We start from the raw sequence: 19,485 nt of genomic DNA, 5'->3' as shown, positions 1-19,485 counted from the left end.
TGGCCAATGACAGTAAAAGGGTCATGGCCAATGCAGACAAGCCCATAGACCAGTGGTCTCCAACATGGTGCCCGCGGGCACCTGGTAGCCCGCTTGAAGTCTCTGAGTCGCCCGCAGAGCACGTTCTATAAATAGCCTGAATTGTAATCTTTCATTTTTTTTTTTTTTAATGATAATGGCATAAAATGAGAAAATAACTATCATATACCATTAATAAGATTGCATATACCATTAAAACATAATAAAAAAATTCAATGATTTATAATATTTAGAATCTGCACGTCTCTCTATCTCTCTCTTTCTGCGTCTCGTGCGCGCACCTCTCTCTCTCTCTCTCTCGCTCGCTCTTCGTCTCGCGCGTGCACCTCTCTGTCTCTCTCGCTCGCTCTGCGTCTCGTGCGCGCACCTCTCTTGTTCTCTCTGCATATCGCGCGGCAGATGAGCAGCGTTTTAATTTAGTTAAATACAGATATTATGTTGCTTTTCTAATTTTGCATTCAAGTATGTAAAGTATATCATTCAGTCACTATTTCATATTTATGCCGTTGTTCTTTCTCCCTTTCCCCCCGTGATTTTGTCTATATCGCGAATATAAGATGACCCCCCATTTGTCAGGACAAAAAAGCCTATTTTTAGGTCTTATATTCGGGTATATACGGTAATTATATATTCAATAGTCATAATATTTAACAATATTACTGTTTGTTGTTGTATTTTTCAAAACTTGAAACTTTGTGTGTGTGTGTGCCTATATCAAACAAGTAGCCCTCAAGACTATTTTATCCCTTCAGGAAGCCCTCACTCACAAAAAGGTTGGAGACCCCTGCCATAGACAGTATGGACAAGTGATTGTGATGTTGGTTTGAGACTGAGAGTATTTTATTTAGTGGAGAACTTTGCAGCAGTATTTTATTTCTTATTCTTTTTTATATTATATATTTTTAATTTTATTAAAAAGTGTTTAGAAAAGTGTAAACAAATTGTTAAAAAAAGTTTATAGTAATAAACAACCTGCAGTTTAATGTTTGCATTTCTTTACCTTACTGTACCGAAAATGAACCGAACCGTGACTTTAAAACCGAGGTACGTACCGAACCATGATTTTTGCGTACTGTTACACCCCTACACATATTATGTGACCGTCGGTGACGTGTCGGCAATTCCCTCAGGTTGCATCTTTGACAACTCACACTGCGTGATTGTTAATTGCGTGAACAAGCACCGATTTGCCTCCGATTTCGGAAATTTGTCGACGATTTATCAAAACCTGTCGGCGAGTGAAAAATTTGACAAATCATGCAGTGTGAACTCTGCATTAGGGACCAATTCTCATTAGCTATTTTTCTTTCAGTTGGTAATTTAGTAAAATAGTAAGTTAAGTAAATATATTATGTGGATTTATCTTTTTTTTTTACGTTACTTTATATTTTTGTAAAAAAAAAAAACTTAAATTTATTGTGTTTATTTACATATTATATTATGATTTATTATTGTTGTTAATACATTTAAGTAGTGGCATAGTGCCAACGTAGTCGGCTTATTGCTTTAATGTGCTCCTGGTTTCTGGACAATATCATTAAGCAGACGCCACTGATACGATTATACGGTTCAAATGTGTTTCTCCATTTGTGGATACTGAACTGACTAATGAACCGTAGTTTGTGATTCTGGAGTCTGGGGCTTTATTTCTATTTGAGAAAATGAGCTCTTTCTCACAGTCTCAACTGATAACCTCGTTTATACAGAAGAAAAACGCTGGGAGTAAAATGAGTTTAACAGCAGCGAACAGACTGTCAGGATATGAATGCAGCTCCTGTGACTAACCACCTTCAGACACCAAACAAAGACAGAATGAGAAATGTAGAACATGGATTAGAGGAAGACAGAATATGATAATAGACTGAGAATAAAAGAGGGTGAAACTCATTAAAACGGATGCCAATTTTATGTACAAAGGAGAGAAAGGCGAAGAGGTCCCAATGCATGCTGAGACGGCCAGACAAAAAAAAAACACTCACTGCCTTTGTAATTCTCTCATTCTCTGGTTTTTAGTGCACAACATATAAACCTTTCAAACGTCCATCATTCTGTTTTTTATGGTCCTGCGGCTCTTCTATCTAATATGGCTAAGCAATACAGCAGAAAAAAAAAATGTGTCACTGTTTTTTAAATATAAATATATCTTGATTTATGTATATAGACTACGGTTTAAAAGTTTCCAAAGGATTTTTGAGAGAAATTAATACTTTTATTCCGCAAGGATGCAATAAATTGATCAAAAGTGGCAGTGAAGACATTTATAATGCCACAAAAGATTTTGATTTCAAATAAATGCTGTTCTTTTGAACTTTCTATTCAAAGAATCCGGAAAAATAAATTGCATCACTATTTTTACAAAATAAAAAAATGAAACAGCAGAACAACTTGCTAATTATCAGAAAGGTTTCTTGTTTGTTTTTGTTTTGTTTTTTTACACTGAAGACTGAAGAGTAAATGTGTTATAAATTCAGCTTGGCATCACAAGAATTAATTACATTTTAAAATATATAACAATATAAAACGTATTTGAAATAGTAATGATATTTCACAATATTACTGTTTTTACTGTGTGTTTGATAAATTAAAGCCTTGGTGATCAAAAGAGACTTAAATCTTACCAACCCCACACTTTTAAATGGAATTGTATTTGAAATGGACCAAAATGTGTTTTTCCCCAATCAAAGTTATAATTATTTCAACCATCAGCCACCGCAGTCAATTAGATTCAAATGATTAATGCATGAAGGAAAATGCAGTAAAAAAGAAATTAAATTAAAAAAACACTTTTGCACTTAAACAAGAAAGAATATTTAATTCATTTCATTTATGTGCACCATAATGAGTAAAAAACTGAAGTATTATTAACCATGAATGAGAGTTTTTAAAGATTCACTGAAACTGATGACTCAATGATGGGAATCAATCATGGAAAATGAATTAAATTAACTGATTCTTAGCATCTGATGTCCAAAGCTGCTGTAAAAAAATATGTTTTTCAACATTAGACATTTTTACAAAGCTGTGCATGAACCAATCTTTATGAAAACTTAAAAATCACAGAGATAATATAATTTATATAGATTATATTTTGGATATATTAGTAAAGGTTTATTCATTTTGTTGTGTGGTTCTGTTCTTTTTTTATACATTTATATTTTGATAACGCTTTTATACATTTTATTTCAGTTATTATAATTTTAGTTATTTTAGTACATGATGACAAACTAAATTAAAATGACAAATGATGATTTGGCAATTTATAATTTAGGTGCCGTTATACTTATATAGTTACTATACTTAACTAAAAATAAAAGTATATTAAAAAAAATATTTAAAAACAATATACATATTAGGGGTTGCACCGACTAATCGATTAGTCGACTTCAATGCTCTGCCATGACGCTTTACGCTTGACGCCGACTAGTCGCCGGTCCTGTAGAGGGCGCAACAGGATAAATCTTTAAAGGACTTCCACATTTACGCTCCATTTCCAAACAGTTAAAATAACAAATACATACATACTATGAAAGCACTCCACATGCATGTGTGATTATATTACTGGATGCTCAAAATTGAATGGGAGAACGCACATTCTAAACAGCTTATTGTACAGGTAAATTAATTGCTGTTCTAATCTAATGCGATGCTGCACTGTAACGCACACACATAGGCTATAGACAGTAGCTCGTACATCACGCACAGATCGCTCGCGCACAGAATCATTCAGCGCGGAAATGTACCGTCAACCCTGTTCTGTGATTTCTCAACAAAATAGCTTAGAAACTGAAAAGTTATTTTATCAGGGGTGCACATAAGTGGTCCGCAGGTCTGCATGCGCGACCAAAATAAAAAAATAGTAGTATAAATATCTTCTGACAGCGCATTTGCATACCGACATGGTTGACAGCTGTTAATGCACAATTACCATTTTAGATCACAAACTTTACTATATAAGTTTTATTTTCAACCTGAAAGCATAAATCTAGGCTATGCCTACAGATTCAAAGCACAATACAAAACTGTACAATTCATCCACTGATGCTCTTTAATCAGCAGCAGCGATAAATCCAGAAGCGCGTATACTTACTTGCCGGCAACCCGGCAAAATAAAAGCCTGCTGATTTTAAGTTTGAATATGAAGAAAACCCTTTTGTTTATTTATTTTTAGATGCTTTTTTCCAAAGCGACTTAAAATCGGGGAATACATAAAGCGATTCTTCTTAAAGAGGTAAACAAACAAAGTAGTAGTAAATATTAGCATTTTATTTTTAAGTTTATTTACTATGAAATAAATGCATTTGTATTTAATACTAGGACTTTTTATTTTTTATAATATTAAATCACACACTACTATTTAGTTTATTCACTATAATTAAATTTTTAAATAAAGTAAATAAACTAAATAAAGTGCAATAATATTATAACTATTATTAATTCATTTTTTTATATTTGCATTTAATGGGTCACGCTATATGCAGTGTGAGGACCAAACCAAATCTCCAGGTTCTCTTATGAGAACCAGTCTGAAAAAATTATGTGCACCCCTGTCTATTATTTATTTCTTAACTAAATCCAACAGCTTCACTAGCAGAGAGAAGCTGCCAGGTAGAATTAATTCACACACCCAATCTCTCTCACTAATGCATTCATATGAATGTAATCTTTACTGTGCTACTTTATCTGTATCTGATTTAGAACGAGCAGAAATCTGTGATAAATATAACGTCCCAAAGACAACAGAACTGATAAAAATGAGCTGTTATAAGAGCAATAACCATGTGGGCAGCGCTGTGTCATATGCCATAGCTGAGCACAAGTAGTTTTTAATAAGCTCCAAGCTTATGTTCATTAATGACATCATCAGCGACTAGTTGACTCGACTTTAAAGAGACATAAAAGTCGACCCCTAATACATATATACATATATGTATATTTTTTATTTTTAGTTAAGTAACTCTGTTTATAACGGCGCCAAAATGATCATAAATAGATAGGCATACTGAAACTATTAAGCACTCAAGAACAATGCATTGCAATGACGAAGCCTCTGTGAATGTTTAACATTCACCATCAGTCAGAGAACATTAAATGACTGTCTATGTAAGAGCAGCATCTCTCACCTCCATTTCCACTGAAATGTGAAAAGAAACATAAATCTGAGAGGAGAAGACGAGAATAAAATACATAAGGGGAGAGAGGATTCTGCAAAGAGAGGTTAGGACAAAGAGACAAGGTACAACCTCTAATGATACAGCAGCACCTAATTACCCTGAGAGAGAGAGAGAGAGAGAGAGAGAGAGAGAGAGAGAGAGTGAGTGAGTGTGTGTGTCAGGAGCACCATGAGATAAGACGACTAGTCTGAAGAGGATGAGAGGAAAGTGGAATTTTTTTAAAATTTAAATTACAAAAGAGTGCTGTCCTTTCTACCAGCAATTTAATTATCTTTCGGAGACACAGTCAAAAGACACAGGCTTATTAAAAAGCTATTTCATTGACATCCTCAAAGAGCTCTAACCACTGAGACTCTAAACACTCATGAATTCAACTAAAGCCATTAAAGAGTAGCTTTAGGCTAAAAGGAGACAGGACCGTTTTGATGTTTTTACTCTTGTGGAGGGCGAGGAAAAGCCAGTGATGGAAAGAGAGAGAGAGAAAGAGAGAGATCAGAGGAGGAGAGCAGCATGTTCATGATCAACAGCTCATTGTCACGTGGGTCACTTCTACTCCAAGTGGGAGACATACGGGTTGAAACTACGGCTATGCTGACACACACACACAAAAATATCTTCTTCATCAGCACTTTTGTCTTGTGCATAATTATTGCCATTAGAGTATGTATTAGAAAATATATATATATATATATATATATATATATATATAGATAGATAGGTATAACAGTTAAATCAAAATAAAATTACAATAGCATTTATATAATATAATTATATTTTAATACTTTGTATTTTTAACAATGCTTTTTAAAATGTCTATATAGTTTGTTTAATTTTACTTTAGTTATATTAATATTATTATCTTTATTTTTCTTATCCCATTGGCAAATTAATCAATAATTTATTTTTTGAGCAAATTAATGATAATTTATTTTAATTTGTTAGGTTATAAATAAAAAGGTGTTTATAAATAAAAACCTGTTTGCCATTTTCATTTATAATATTAATAATATAATTCATGTGTTAAATTGAAATACACATTAAATTACTTATTATTATTACAGTATTTTCCGGACTATAAGTCGCACTTTTTCCATAGTTTGGCTGGTCCTGCGACTTATAGTCAGGTGCGACTTATTTATCAAAATTAACTTGACATGAACCAAGAGAAATGAACTAAGAGACATGAACCAAGAGAAAACATTACCATCTCCAGCCGCGAGAGGGCGCTCTATGCTGCTCAGTGCTCCTGTAGTCTACACTGAAGACAGAGCGCCCTCTCGTGGCTGTAGACGATAATGTTTTCTCTTGGTTCTAAATAAATGCGACTTATAGTCCAGTGCGACTTATATATGTTTTTTTCCTCATCATGACGTATTTTTGGACTGATGCGACTTATACTCAGGTGCGACTTATAGTCCGAAAAATACGGTACTATTTTTATGTAGCTTTTGATTTGCTTTATGTATTTTGTTCTGCGCCAAACTGACTGTTTTTAATTTTTGCGCCCTTCTCTAGAATCATTACCTAGTTTGAGCATTCAACAGCTAGAACTATTTCTCTAATAGTGACTGGACTAATAGTGATGATGAGGCGAATGTACCATCATTTCTATCCGAAACAGGAGATGCAGATGTGTGGGAACATACACACCTTGCTCCAGTTGGCTCTCTTCAGCTGCACCTCAGGTTTGTAGTCTTTCTTTGGCTGGAGGCCGAAGGGCAGCTGAGGAACAGCAGGCGCCCATCCACCAAACCCACCCGGAGGGGGCGGAGGCATCCCAGGACCGCCCATCGGAGGAGGTGGAGGAGGCATACCGGGCATTCCAGGTGGAGGAGGCGGAGGAGGCGGCATACCAGGTGCTCCAGGTAAAGGAGGAGGAGGAGGCGGCATTCCAGGTGCACCCGGTAAAGGCGGAGGAGGCGGCGGCATATTGGCTGCCCCGGGAAGAGGTGGAGGCGGAGGGGGCGTTGGCATAACAGGTGCTCCGGGTAAAGGAGGTGGTGGAGGGGGCGGAGCCAGACCAAGTGCCCCAGGCAGAGGAGGAGGTGGCGGTGGCGGGGGCATGGCCGTTTGGCCCGGTGGAGGAGGAGGTGGGAGGCTAGCTCCAGCAGGACGAGGTGGAGGTGGCACAGAAGAAGCTGACTGGCTGGGGGGCGGAGCCACAGGCACAGGCACAGTGATGACCTTCGCTTTGGCTTCTTTGAGATCTTTTGAGAGCTTCTCAATCTGACAAACAGAAGAAACACAGAGGTGTACAAACTTTGATTTCATTTCACTTCAAACAATACAATGGAAGTCTGTTTTTGCCACGGAATAAAAATAAAATAAATAAAAAAAACGGTAGAAGTAATTGCTAACTTTTTCATCTACAATTCTGACTTTTTTTCAGAATTTTAAGAAATAAATTAAGATTTGCGAAAAACTTTCAATATAAACTTGTAATCCTGGAAAAAATGTCAATTGCAAAATGAAAATTTTGAAAAAGGACTTTATATCTCACAATTCAGAATTTTTCTCAGAATTTGCAGAGTTCACATTTCACAATTCTTTTTTTCTAGCACAAAATAAAAAATGTAATTGCAACTTTTCATTACTTGTGCCCCTCCCCCGATCCCCCACAACTGCATATTGATATCCTACAGCAGGGTGGTGCGAGCTGCCACCAGGGGTACGCGAGAGGAAAAATGTAATGGCGGTCTGTTTTTTTTTAAGTGGGATTTTCCCATACAATAACAAACATGAACAGTAAACATTTCCTTTGTAGTCGCTTGTATTTTAAATAAAAAACTATAATTTATTCGTTTTCGATGGAAACGTAGAAGACAGATGCTTCTACGCACTGTTCTTCTTTTTAGGGATGTGCACGGATAGTCGAACATTCGAATATTCGTTCTGCTCCAATTATTCGATAAATAAAAATGATATTCGAATTTCGCAAAAAAAAAAAAAAGTTCACAATAAAACCTAATTTGGTCACTTTCTGTGATTCTCCACGGCATATTTGAAGGTGTATGCAAGCAAAAAATAATTAATGAATGATTAAGGGGCCATTCACATATCGCGCCTAATAAGGCGTGGAAAAGGCTATGCGCGCCGCTTTCTCCTTCTTTCCAAAGCGCTCGGGCAGAAGCGCTCCTGAGGCGACGCGTTCTCTCCATGAAGACGCGGAAATTTCAGCAAAGGATAAATGGATTTGCAGCACAAAAAAAATCGCTTTCAGTAGCTCTGCTACTAAATTTATTTCAAAATGGCAATCCATATACAGCTATGATCAGCTGTTCCTTCATCTTGGCTGAGCTTTCAACGTTGTTAAGGGAAAGGATGAAGCTGAATGTTTAGTTCTTGTCACATGACCTAAGGTGCGCTTGCGGCATTCTGAAAGTTGAGATGTTTTTAACTCGATGCTGTTCGGACGCGCCTGGAAAAAACGGGACCGCGTCACACCGCGTGCGCATCGCGACCGCGTCGCTTCCATTATGAGCGCGCATACCGCGCGCCTACATTGGAAATAACGAACTTGAGCATGCAAAAGACGCGATATGTGAATGCCGCCTAAAAGAACTGCGGTCTTCTAGTACTTCAAATATGCCGTGGAGGATCACAGAAAGTGATCCAAGAACATTGTTGCAGCATCTCTCAAGCAACGAATAAACACCGCTAACTTGGAGAATGCAGTGAAAACTCCTCTTCTCGCGTCTGCCCTAGACCCTCGGCACAAACATCTCAGGTTTCTCGATGAAAACATGAGAGAAGTAAGAAAAAAAACTTTTTTGAACATTATCAGAACATTTTCCTTGATGCGAGTGGTGCGGATGCAGTCGCCACGATGAAGATGCAATGCCCACTCGTTGGAAAGTTCTCCAGCGATGATTACAGAGAGTCCAGCCGAGACGAGTGGGAACAGTTCTTGCTGGAGCCATGTATTCCACCAGATGAGGATCCCATTCAGTGGTGAAACGAGAACACGAAGCGCTTCACAAAACTTATTCGCTTAGCACACCGTTATTTGTGAGTCCCGCCAACGTCTGTGCCGTCAGAGCGCGTTTTCTCCGTGGCCAGCCTTATTGTTAACAGACTAAGGAGCCGACTTTCCCCCAATCATGTTTACATGCTCGTATTTCTTAACAAGAACATTTGAAACAATAGAAAAAAAAAGCAAAAAAGATTTGCTGACAGTTTAAAAGTTAAGTGTAAGCTACATTCTGTACAATAGCCTAATTGCTGCAGGCTGCTTTACGTTTTTTCTTTGTTCACTTTTTTTTTTTTTTTGCTTTTAATCTGTACTTTTGTTTGTTTGCATGCATTGTTAAAGGTTTTCAGCTACAAAACACGATGTGTAATGTTCAAGCTTATTGTAAGCTTGTTCAAAATGACGAAAACAAATGTTGCTGAAAAATAACGTCTGACTCATTAAACTTAATTTAAATAAACAAATATTCGAATATTCGTTTTTTGTGAGCTCAAATATTCGAATGTGATATTTGTGGAAAACGCCCATCCCTACTTCTTTTATGTACTGCAGGCTAGGATATATGCGTGCCAGCTTGTTTCATTCATTCCATAATATATATTATAAATATTCTTAACTGGCTGAAATCAGGGAAACTGTCAAGTCGGACATCTTATGATAATGTTGTTAGTCAGGAGGAGAGGGGCCAAGAGAGAGTGAGGATTTGGAGGCAACAGAGACGAAGAAAATAGAGAAAGAAAATGAGCGAAGAAAAAATCTTGAGGAAATCTCTCTCTCGCTGCAGGCTGAGCGACTTTTGCGCTGCACTCGAAAAGTTCCAGATGCATCCTCTTTTATTTTATATTATGTTTGAGCCTATGCTCTTTGCAACTTAATTATGTTGTGGATCGTGTGTAGGCTAATTTTATTGTCGCACTTGAAAAGTTTCAGATTGATCCTTGTTTTTATTTATTTTATCTATTTCGGAGCTTATTCTCTTTAATGATGTGGATCGTTTGTAACTTCATTGCAATTTAATTCAATGTACTGTCGTTCTAATTTCCATAACCGTTGTGTTCTAGTGATTTTCAACCTTTTTTTCCAGCGGGCCGCACTATGGTGCAAGTGCAAGTCTCGCGGGCCGCACGCATTTCATTTACATATTACGTCACCAATACAAACCGACCTGATTTATAATATTATAGCATAAATATTATGATATCTTATCGATTACATTCATTTAAATAAATAAATAATTCTACTCCCCATAAATAAAACACCTGATGCTGTCGGGAGCTAAACACAATTTTGTTAAATAAATTTTCCACATTTCTTTTTCTCCCTTAAAAACAAATTTGTCCATTCTGATGCTCAATTTTACCGAACTAATGGCTGTTGATGACTATTTGAATTGAATTCTGCCAAAGTGCGCGCTTGTTTGTGTTCGTTAAATGTGTAATGTTATGTGAGTAGGTCTGCTCATGTCTGAAAATAATATATAATACACAAAATAATTTAACATAAAAACATTAGGATATACTGTAGCTTATATTTCTTAAGTACATTTTTAAATTAATGTAAAAAAAAAATGAATTGTAAAACTGAAAAAAAAATAAAATAATTAATTAATTGTGTTCAGCATGGTGGGCCGCATTTGAATTCGTGACGGGCCGCGGGTTGAGATGATGCTGCTGCTAGCTCCATGGTCATTTAATAGGCCTTGCCTATTGCTGCAATGTTTCTTTCTCGCGGCTGAAAAAAACTGTGCTTTCTGTTACTGAGCCTGTGTCTGTCACTCTTCCTCTTAAAAGTGGAAGCTTGTGCGTAGCTTTGTTGCATTAAATTGAAACTTTGTTGATGTTCTTATTATCATGCGTGTTCTGGTTATTTGTGCATGATTAAACATGACTCTTTATATGGCGATAAAAGAAAGCTTTGTTGCGTTTTTTTTTTAAGTGGGGATTGGGGGTGCGTTAGGGTTAGCAGGAAAAAAAGTTTGGGAACCGCTGTCCTACTGTTCTAAATTTTCTTCACAAAGTGAAACCATGGAAACAGGCTTCAATACAATTCAGCTCAACCTGGTTGAGTTCATGCAGCATTGTGATTTCAACCACCATTTATTCGGATACTTTTCAAAATATTACTGTTATTGCGTCATGAAATGTAGTTTTAAAATAATTTCAGGCGAGAATGCAGTTGTTTCAAACTCAAATCTTTGGTTTATTTATAAAGACAGCGCCTATTTAAAAATGTGTTTCGCCGATTTCGGAGACGATCAGCTCCACGTGATCAGCGGGAGCCCAGTGCTCATGTTTACAGATGAGAGCAGTCTCGACTCAGCTAGTCCTTCTGACATTTTTGATGTCTCTTTAGTGGTCAAACATAAGATATAATTTGTTTTGGGTAAATCTAACAGGTAATCTTTGGTCTTCATTTAATTTATTTATTAATATGTTAAAACGTTTAGCTGCTGTTTGCAGAATTACCGGATTTGCAACGTCCCGTCCGCAGGAGATCACACTCCCGAGTCGAAATCGCATTTTAACATTAACATCACACATTTTGATAATATAAAAGTCAATCACCTCTGTAACAATTCTTACACTGTAATTTCTTTTTCTTTTCTTTTTTTATATTAATAATAGTTATTCAAGTTTGACATGTAAATTAGGTTGTCAATAAAATGGTGACAAATCAAGAACACCACAGCATGGGAGACATCGCTCACGGTTTCTGTATTAAATGTAAAAATCTAGTTACCTGATGGAGGGAGAGATTATCTGTAATTATCTGAAGCTCGTCTGTGTTGTGTTTGTTAGATAATAAACAAACATCATTACTGTCCTACCTGTTCTATTAATATCTCTCTTTCTCTCACATTTGTTAACTCTCTTCTCTGTTCATACTTCTCTCTAGTCTCACAGAAACACAGTCGGATCAACTTTGTAGTTTATTCTGCTGGAGAACTGCCCATTAATATACAGAGGAGCAGAGAGTCTGATCCAGATGCATTATTGTAAAATATGTGCCAAACTAGTTTTTAGATTATTAAAAAACACAAAAATAACAAGATATTACCTAAAAAATATATTTTGTTTCCTGTTTTCGATGAGAATAATAATAAATTTTTGTATAGTTTAAATTTTTTTATATAGTGTTTTTTTTGTCCATGATATTGCATATTTATATAGTCACAGTTATTGTTTATTGATCTTTTTGTCATCTGATCATAGTCTTGTCTTAGTCATAGTTTTCGTTAATGAAATTAACACTATAATGTAGTAAATGTGGCGTTTCTAATTCTAAAATAAAAAATGCCAATTTGACAAAAAAATTTGGTAATTACCATCACAAAATCAGTCATTTTGATAACAAAAATCACATACACACACAAAAATGTGAAATCCTGACGAGACTGTCAAAAAATGTATAAATAAAAATGATGAACCCCTTTCATATACTGTGATGAAGTGTTTCCACAATTAATATTACACAGTAATTACAGAAAAATGGGTAATGCTGTTGGAAAGTCAGAGAAATGCTACCATGGACTTTTTTCTTTTGCTTTTGAAGCAATTTGGACAGCAAAAAATCTAACTGTATTTGTAAAATATTTATAAAACTTGTGTTAAATGTATTTGCTGTAGTTTGTTTCTGCTTCAGCTAAACCCACACCATTGGTTGACCAAAAGTTATGTTGGGCTGTTTAACCAAAGCTGGTAATCGAGAGATGACATCACTTCCTGTCGGTGTGACACTACAGTCCTGTACCTTCTCTTTCAGTTGGCTGATCTCTGACTGCAGGCCCTGGTTCTCTTTCTCCTGCTCGTTCTTCTCTTTCCCCAGCGTCTCTTTCTCAGTGCTCAGCTCCAGAACCTTCTGCTCGTAATCGGCCTCCATCTTCTTCAGCTCCACCTGCAGCTCGTGACGGGCCGTCAACTCTGCGTCCAGCTACACAACAACATACATCTCAATCAAACACCAGGATGTGTCTAAATGTCACAAAACACACCTTTATGACAAATAAAAGTTAAAGCAATTCTCCTCACCAAGACTACATTTATTTGATAAAATTTACAGTAAAAACAATAATATTGTGAAATATTATTACAATTCAAAATAACAGTTTTCTGTGTAAATATATTGTAAATTGTAATTTATTCCCATGATCAAAGCTGAATTTTCAGTATCATTATTCCAGTGCCACACAATCCTTCAGAAATCATTCTAATATACTGATTTGCTGCTCAAAAAAACATTTCTTGTATATATTGTGTTATCAATAAACTCTCAGGGGACCCGTGTGTACACCGTGACTCTCAGTTTATAACTATGAAGGTGGTTTGTTGTTGTCAGCGTGGACGACTCCGAGGACGGATTCAAGAACAAATCTGAGCCGCAACGGAGTCTCTGTGGATTTTAGTATTCATCACACACACTTCCACAAAATCTGCCTCACACAGACAGACATTGACAATTTCCGGTGACATTGATGGCGGGTGTTTGCAAGCCAGACATGCAATTACGTGACAGCAGCGGAAATGGAAGGGTCATATGCACACACACACACTTTCTCTATGTGTTAGTAATGAGAGTCGTTTGCTGTCGCTCTTCTGACGACACACTGCTATTACTCTGAATTAGAAAGGGAAGGAGGGGAAGAAAGAGAGGAAGCGTAAACACTCGACTGACAAGCCCCATAGGACACACACTCACACAAAAGCATAAATAAAGCAGGAAGTATTGCAGTGTTTACTTTATTTGAGCTGCGAAAGAGAAAAACACACACAGAGAAGAGTAAATCTCAGGAAACCTGTCAAGAATGTGCCATGGTCACATTGCATCCCCCAAAAATTTTAAAAATAATTTTGTTTATAAAAGATTAACTGATTTATAAGAAATGTAAACTATATTTTGTATTTGCACTGTCTTTTAGCTTATAAAAACAGCGCATTACAATAATATATGCATAAAATGTATCAAAATGTATATTAAATACATATTAGTGCAGTCAAAATTAGCGTTAACGCAGGCGATTATTATAATAATTTTTTCAGTTTAATTAACGCAGGGGTGAAGCTAGAGTTGGCCCCCCACTCACAACTGCTGCTTCGGTCTCTTTTTTTAATTACAGTAATGAAAGTGAAAGTTGTGTAAACAATGCATAACATACATCTGTAACATTTTTCCATGATCTTTACATAAGTTAAATTCTAATACAGTAAGAAAACACTGCATTACAGTAATGAGAACTGAATAATAATCATTAGCTGGTTGCAAACAATAAAATTAAAGCAGAGCATCATGATGAATTAGGGTAATGATAATTTTAAGGTCAAATTTGTGTTGAGTAAATAAAAATCACTATTACAGTAATGAGAATCTAATTTGAATTATTAGTGAAAGTGACACAAAAATAGAAAGTAAAACAACAGGATGCATCATGGTAATGAGAACTTGAGGGTTCATTTTGCTTAACTGTCATGGAAATAATGTCAATGCAAGTAAATAAATAATAACTGTAATAATAATAGACTGTATTTTCTTTCTTCCTTCCTTTTTTTTGGAGTTGGGAGTGAAATATGACCCAGATGTTTTTTTTGTTTTTTTTTAAAGAAACCCAACCAAGATGCACACACACAAGAGTACATACATGCATTCAGATAAAGGCACACAAACACACACACACACACACACACACACACACACACACACGCACACACGCACACACGCACACACGCAGGGTAATTGTTAACTGTATTTGGTGAGTTTGGAGGGAAGATGTCAGGAAGAGACAGGAAATCTCCGTTCTGCTCATCTCACCTCCCAAATTACACATCTATCGACTGACAGGCGCACTGAGACAGCAGGGGGGCGTCTGGGAGCAGCGGCTGCATGTGTGTGTGTGTGTGTGTGTGTGTGTGTGTGTGGAGCAGTAAATCTGCTGTTGTTGATCAATATTAGATGCCCATTCAATGCATTTCAACAGACAATGATTTAGTTTAAATCTGTGAGTCATTCATCCAGTCTCAAGAGTGTGTTTGTCTGTGTCAATACCTTCTTTTCCATCTCTGTGGCCTTAGCTTCACTGATTTCCACTTTGGTCTTATCAACCATGTTATCTAGAGAGAAAGAGAGACAGGCAGCGAGTGAATAGACAGTTTTAGAGGGGTGTGTGTGTATAAAGTGTCCTTCACTGCGACGAGTCTCTTTTCCTCCTGTGATTCGTGCTCTGATTACTGAACGATCTAATTAAAATCTGCTGCTCACTTTGTCCCATCTCACACTCACGCTAAAATAAGAAACCCAAGAGTGTCTTTGAAATCGCCACACAAAGGGCAGCATTCATTTATACATCTAAAGCTCGTGGAAAACTCTTCTGTGTCTGTTCTCAAACCCTAAAGTCTCTCTGAACTCCAGATCAATATCACTCGCATGTGTGGCATTGCAACCCAAACAGAGTCTGAGGTAAGCGAGCAAAGCTTAATTTAACTGGTGAGTCAGACAGCGAGAGGGTCAGCGCTGACGTCAGCAGCCAATGGGAGAGGTTTCTAGTGAGATATGATAATAAGGTCACAGGTGGCAGAGAGAATGGAAGTATGCAAACAAACTGTGAAGTGCAAAGGAAATTAAACAAGGACGTTTGCAAGGAAGGAAAGCATGAACAGAAGTAGAGAGCAAAGTATGCATGGAAGTTCATATGGAATTAAGGAAGTATTGTAGAAAGGATGGACGTATGGAATGATGTTTGAAAGGAAGGTCAGAAGGAAGTAACAAAGCAGGTTTAGAAGGAAGGATGAAGTAAGGAAGGACGTTCTGAAGTATAGAGCAAAGTATGCATGACAGTTCATAAGGAAGTACGGAAGCATGGGAATATATTTAATTATACAATCATATTTATTCAATGAACATGGTTAAAATATGGCTATTAGTACTCTACAGAAAACTGACAAATATGCATCACATTAAGTTTGTTGAATGCAGTTTATGTTAAAACTATTAAAACATTTTTGCGATTCAAATACAAATCGTAGGCCTAAATATTTTTTGGCATGAACCTGGAGAAACTTCAGGCCAAACATCAGACCCATACATCTAATGTGAGCCAAACCAGGGGCCGTCTCAGACAAATACGACATGCTAATGACAAAATGAGCTTATTTTGACTGAATCCTAAAGAGCTTGTTTGTGAGCACTCTCAAGGTCACGCTGGATTATACTGGATGGGATTTGAGATGTTCTGATGTTTTGTGGGAGATTCTGAACGCTGCCATCCAGTGGCTAAATGTGGCATTATAGTGTCTAATGTTTGTCTCTTACCAATCAGATGGTCCACGTCAAGGTCAAACTTCCTGCATTTGAAGTCTGGATCACAGCCGTTCCTGTGCAGAACGATCTGAGCCGTACACTCATCGATGAGTTTATAGTACTGAGGCCTGAGAGACAGACAGAGACAGAGACAGAGACACGTCAGTGTTCAACTAGCATCAGTAAGGAGATTCTGAAGCTCAGAAGGAAACCAAACAGAAATATTGAGCGACGGGTTCATAAAATAAAATAAGAGACTTTCATCAAACTGTCTGGCACAGGCTCACACACCAGCCGTCCACGATGACCTGCAGTGACCTTTCAAAATGAGACACTATAGACAATCTTATCCATCAAAACTGGATTATGATGCCCAGAGATGCTGTCTAGGAAGGCAGCTTACTAGCCCACATGGGATTGTGTATAAGTGTGCAGTGAGATGTCATTTTAATGCATGTGCACTCAAAGAATATTAGATTTAGGTATGTAGTAAATTAACATTTTTCATCCATTTGAATTATTATTTATTATTTTATTATATTATTATTATTATTAATCATTATTATCTGAAAAATAAAAAAATAAACTTAATGTGATGCATATTTGTCAGACTTATAAAAGTTAGGCAGTTATTATTAGCTATCTGCATCTGTTATTTAAATAATATTTTCAAAATGCATTTATTCAAATTGTTTAGAATCAGCACAAATCATTGTGAAAAAACATTCAGTTAAAAGTCTTATTATAGATAACTAAAGGTAAAACGAACAAAAAAACTAATTTATTACTTGAAATGTTAACTTAAATCAAATACAAACGTAGCAAGGATACATTTCTCATTTTCATTTAGTTTAACTCGATGCATTAAAATAACTAAAATATAAATAGAATTTAATTAAAACTATATAGACATACATAAAACAACAAAACTACTACAAATGACAAAAACAGTCAACAAAATGACTCCAAATTAAAATGGAACCAGAAAAAAAATGGAATTTACAATATTTCATAAGTTAAAATTTATGTGACAGAAACAAATCTGTTTTATTGACAAACACATAAACCTGGTTATTGTGTTTAAAACACATCGGTGCCATTACAGAAATCTGACCTGTTTATTTGTGATCACATTAAGTTTATTGGTTCGTTTATGTTATCATTTTCCATGTAATCCAAATGGATAGACATTCAAATGCATAAATCCTACATTTAGGTCTAAATATTTTTCGAGTATGAGTGTGAAAGAGGTTTTAAAAAGCAGACACCTGTGAGTTATATGTGTGACTCTCTGATATTTGAGAGGTTTTCCTCTATCTTGACCTGGTGTGAAACAAACACAACATGTTCTTTATTTTCCACCAAGCGGTTTCTTTTTCCCTTTATTTGCCCTCTCTCTTCTCTTCTCTCCCTCCCTCTCCATCAAACTCCTGGTCTCCTCGGTGGAGCGAGAGCGACCCCTGCTGTCCGTGTGATAGTGCAGCCGCTCATTTGGGTTTAACCAGGGGCTTTTGGAGAAATCAGAATAATCCTAATTAATTCTCTGTCTTCAGTGATTAAAGCGGTGAAATAAATGAGAGTTTGTTTGTCGGCAGACGGGACGCTTGGGGATTTGAGCTGCAGTTATATTTGGAGGATAATTATACGGAGGCGTTGTCATTTTCTGCCGTGTGTCAGCACATTAATCGCTGAAGAGAAACTCGCATGAAACGTTTCTGCTGATGGCAGCAGAGAACAACCTGCAAGCGCTCCATCTCACACTTCTATACTCCGCTCCTTTCTCAAAACTCTCAGCTCTTGGCTCAGACGTGATGCTCATAACTTTTATTTCACTTCTCTGCTCATATTTTGCAATTAAATGGTTAGTTCAGCTAAAATTTCACCATTATTTAACGATTCAGTGTCCTCCAAAAGGACTCATACTCACATATTTTACAGGACCTACAAGTACAATAATAGACTCATGCTCTATATTTCATCAAATTTCACTCATTCTGCCACATTTAAACTCCGCACAAATAATCAAGCTTATTAATAAGAAATAACTGTCTTTGGTCTGTTTCTCACTCATAACGATCAGAAGACCTGGATTACAGTAGAGCAGGTGTTTGTTAAACTGCTTCATACTTTCTAAAAGCTTTTTTGATGAGCTTAGACAAGTTTAGAATATAAGTACTCTCTCTCTGCAGTATGTATACCGTGCACAATTATACAATTGTAAGTATTTATGAAAAACACAAGTGATCTGCAATATATATTTGATAAAATGAGCAATGATTTTTAATATCTTTACTCATTATTCTTAGTTCTTTAGAGCTGCACAATTCTTCATTTAATATATTTATTATATTATTTCTATGCATTTTATTTTTTCATAGAGATCATGATTCTCTTCTGAATAGACAACTGATATATATATATATATATATATATATATATATATATATATATATATATATATATTATTTACTAGAGATTCTGATAAAATTTTAATTGGTGCAGTCTACTCTCTCTCTCTATATATATATTTATTTATTTTAATTACAATTAAAAAACGGATTAAATTAATGATACAATGACTCATTACTGGGTGAATCGGCAGTTTTGAATGATTTTCTTGAATGAATGATTCAATAGATTTATGTTTAACAGTCGAATGTCGCCACCTACTGGCCTAACGATGACTATTTTACTCATGAATTACTACACTTGCAGTGTAGTGACATCAACATATAGGAATCACAGCATATTCCACATACATAAAATAGTATACAGTATATACTGTGCAGGGACAAGGAACCAGCTACAATTCTAACATCTTGAAAGCGTTTACAAACCATCACACACGCGCACACACACACACACACACACACACTCTTTCTCCATCTGTCCATGTCTTTTCACACTCCCACCAGCTCTTCTGTTCTCTCGGTCTCTGTGTGTTTGTGTGTGTGTGTGTGTGTGTGGGTGACTTAAGATGTGCAGGTTAGAGAAACAGAAATGAAAGAAATACGTCTC

General features: G+C 36.2%; 1 protein-coding gene across 1 annotated transcript in view; it reads right to left on the bottom strand.

The window, feature by feature from the left end:
- LOC132114151 (protein diaphanous homolog 1-like) overlaps positions 1 to 19,485 on the bottom strand; it is a 99,954-nt gene that overhangs the window by 45,895 nt on the left and 34,574 nt on the right. Inside the window, exons 14-17 of the mRNA XM_059522267.1 lie at positions 16,480 to 16,595; positions 15,217 to 15,281; positions 12,931 to 13,110; positions 6,861 to 7,436 (exon numbers count right to left, since the gene is read on the bottom strand). Coding sequence (XP_059378250.1) covers positions 6,861 to 7,436; positions 12,931 to 13,110; positions 15,217 to 15,281; positions 16,480 to 16,595 — 937 coding nt within the window. The remainder of the gene's footprint in view (positions 1 to 6,860; positions 7,437 to 12,930; positions 13,111 to 15,216; positions 15,282 to 16,479; positions 16,596 to 19,485) is intronic.

This window comes from Carassius carassius, chromosome 33 (genome assembly GCF_963082965.1).
Source record: "Carassius carassius chromosome 33, fCarCar2.1, whole genome shotgun sequence".
NCBI lineage: Eukaryota > Metazoa > Chordata > Actinopteri > Cypriniformes > Cyprinidae > Carassius > Carassius carassius.
This window is presented reverse-complemented; position numbering and strand designations above follow the sequence as displayed.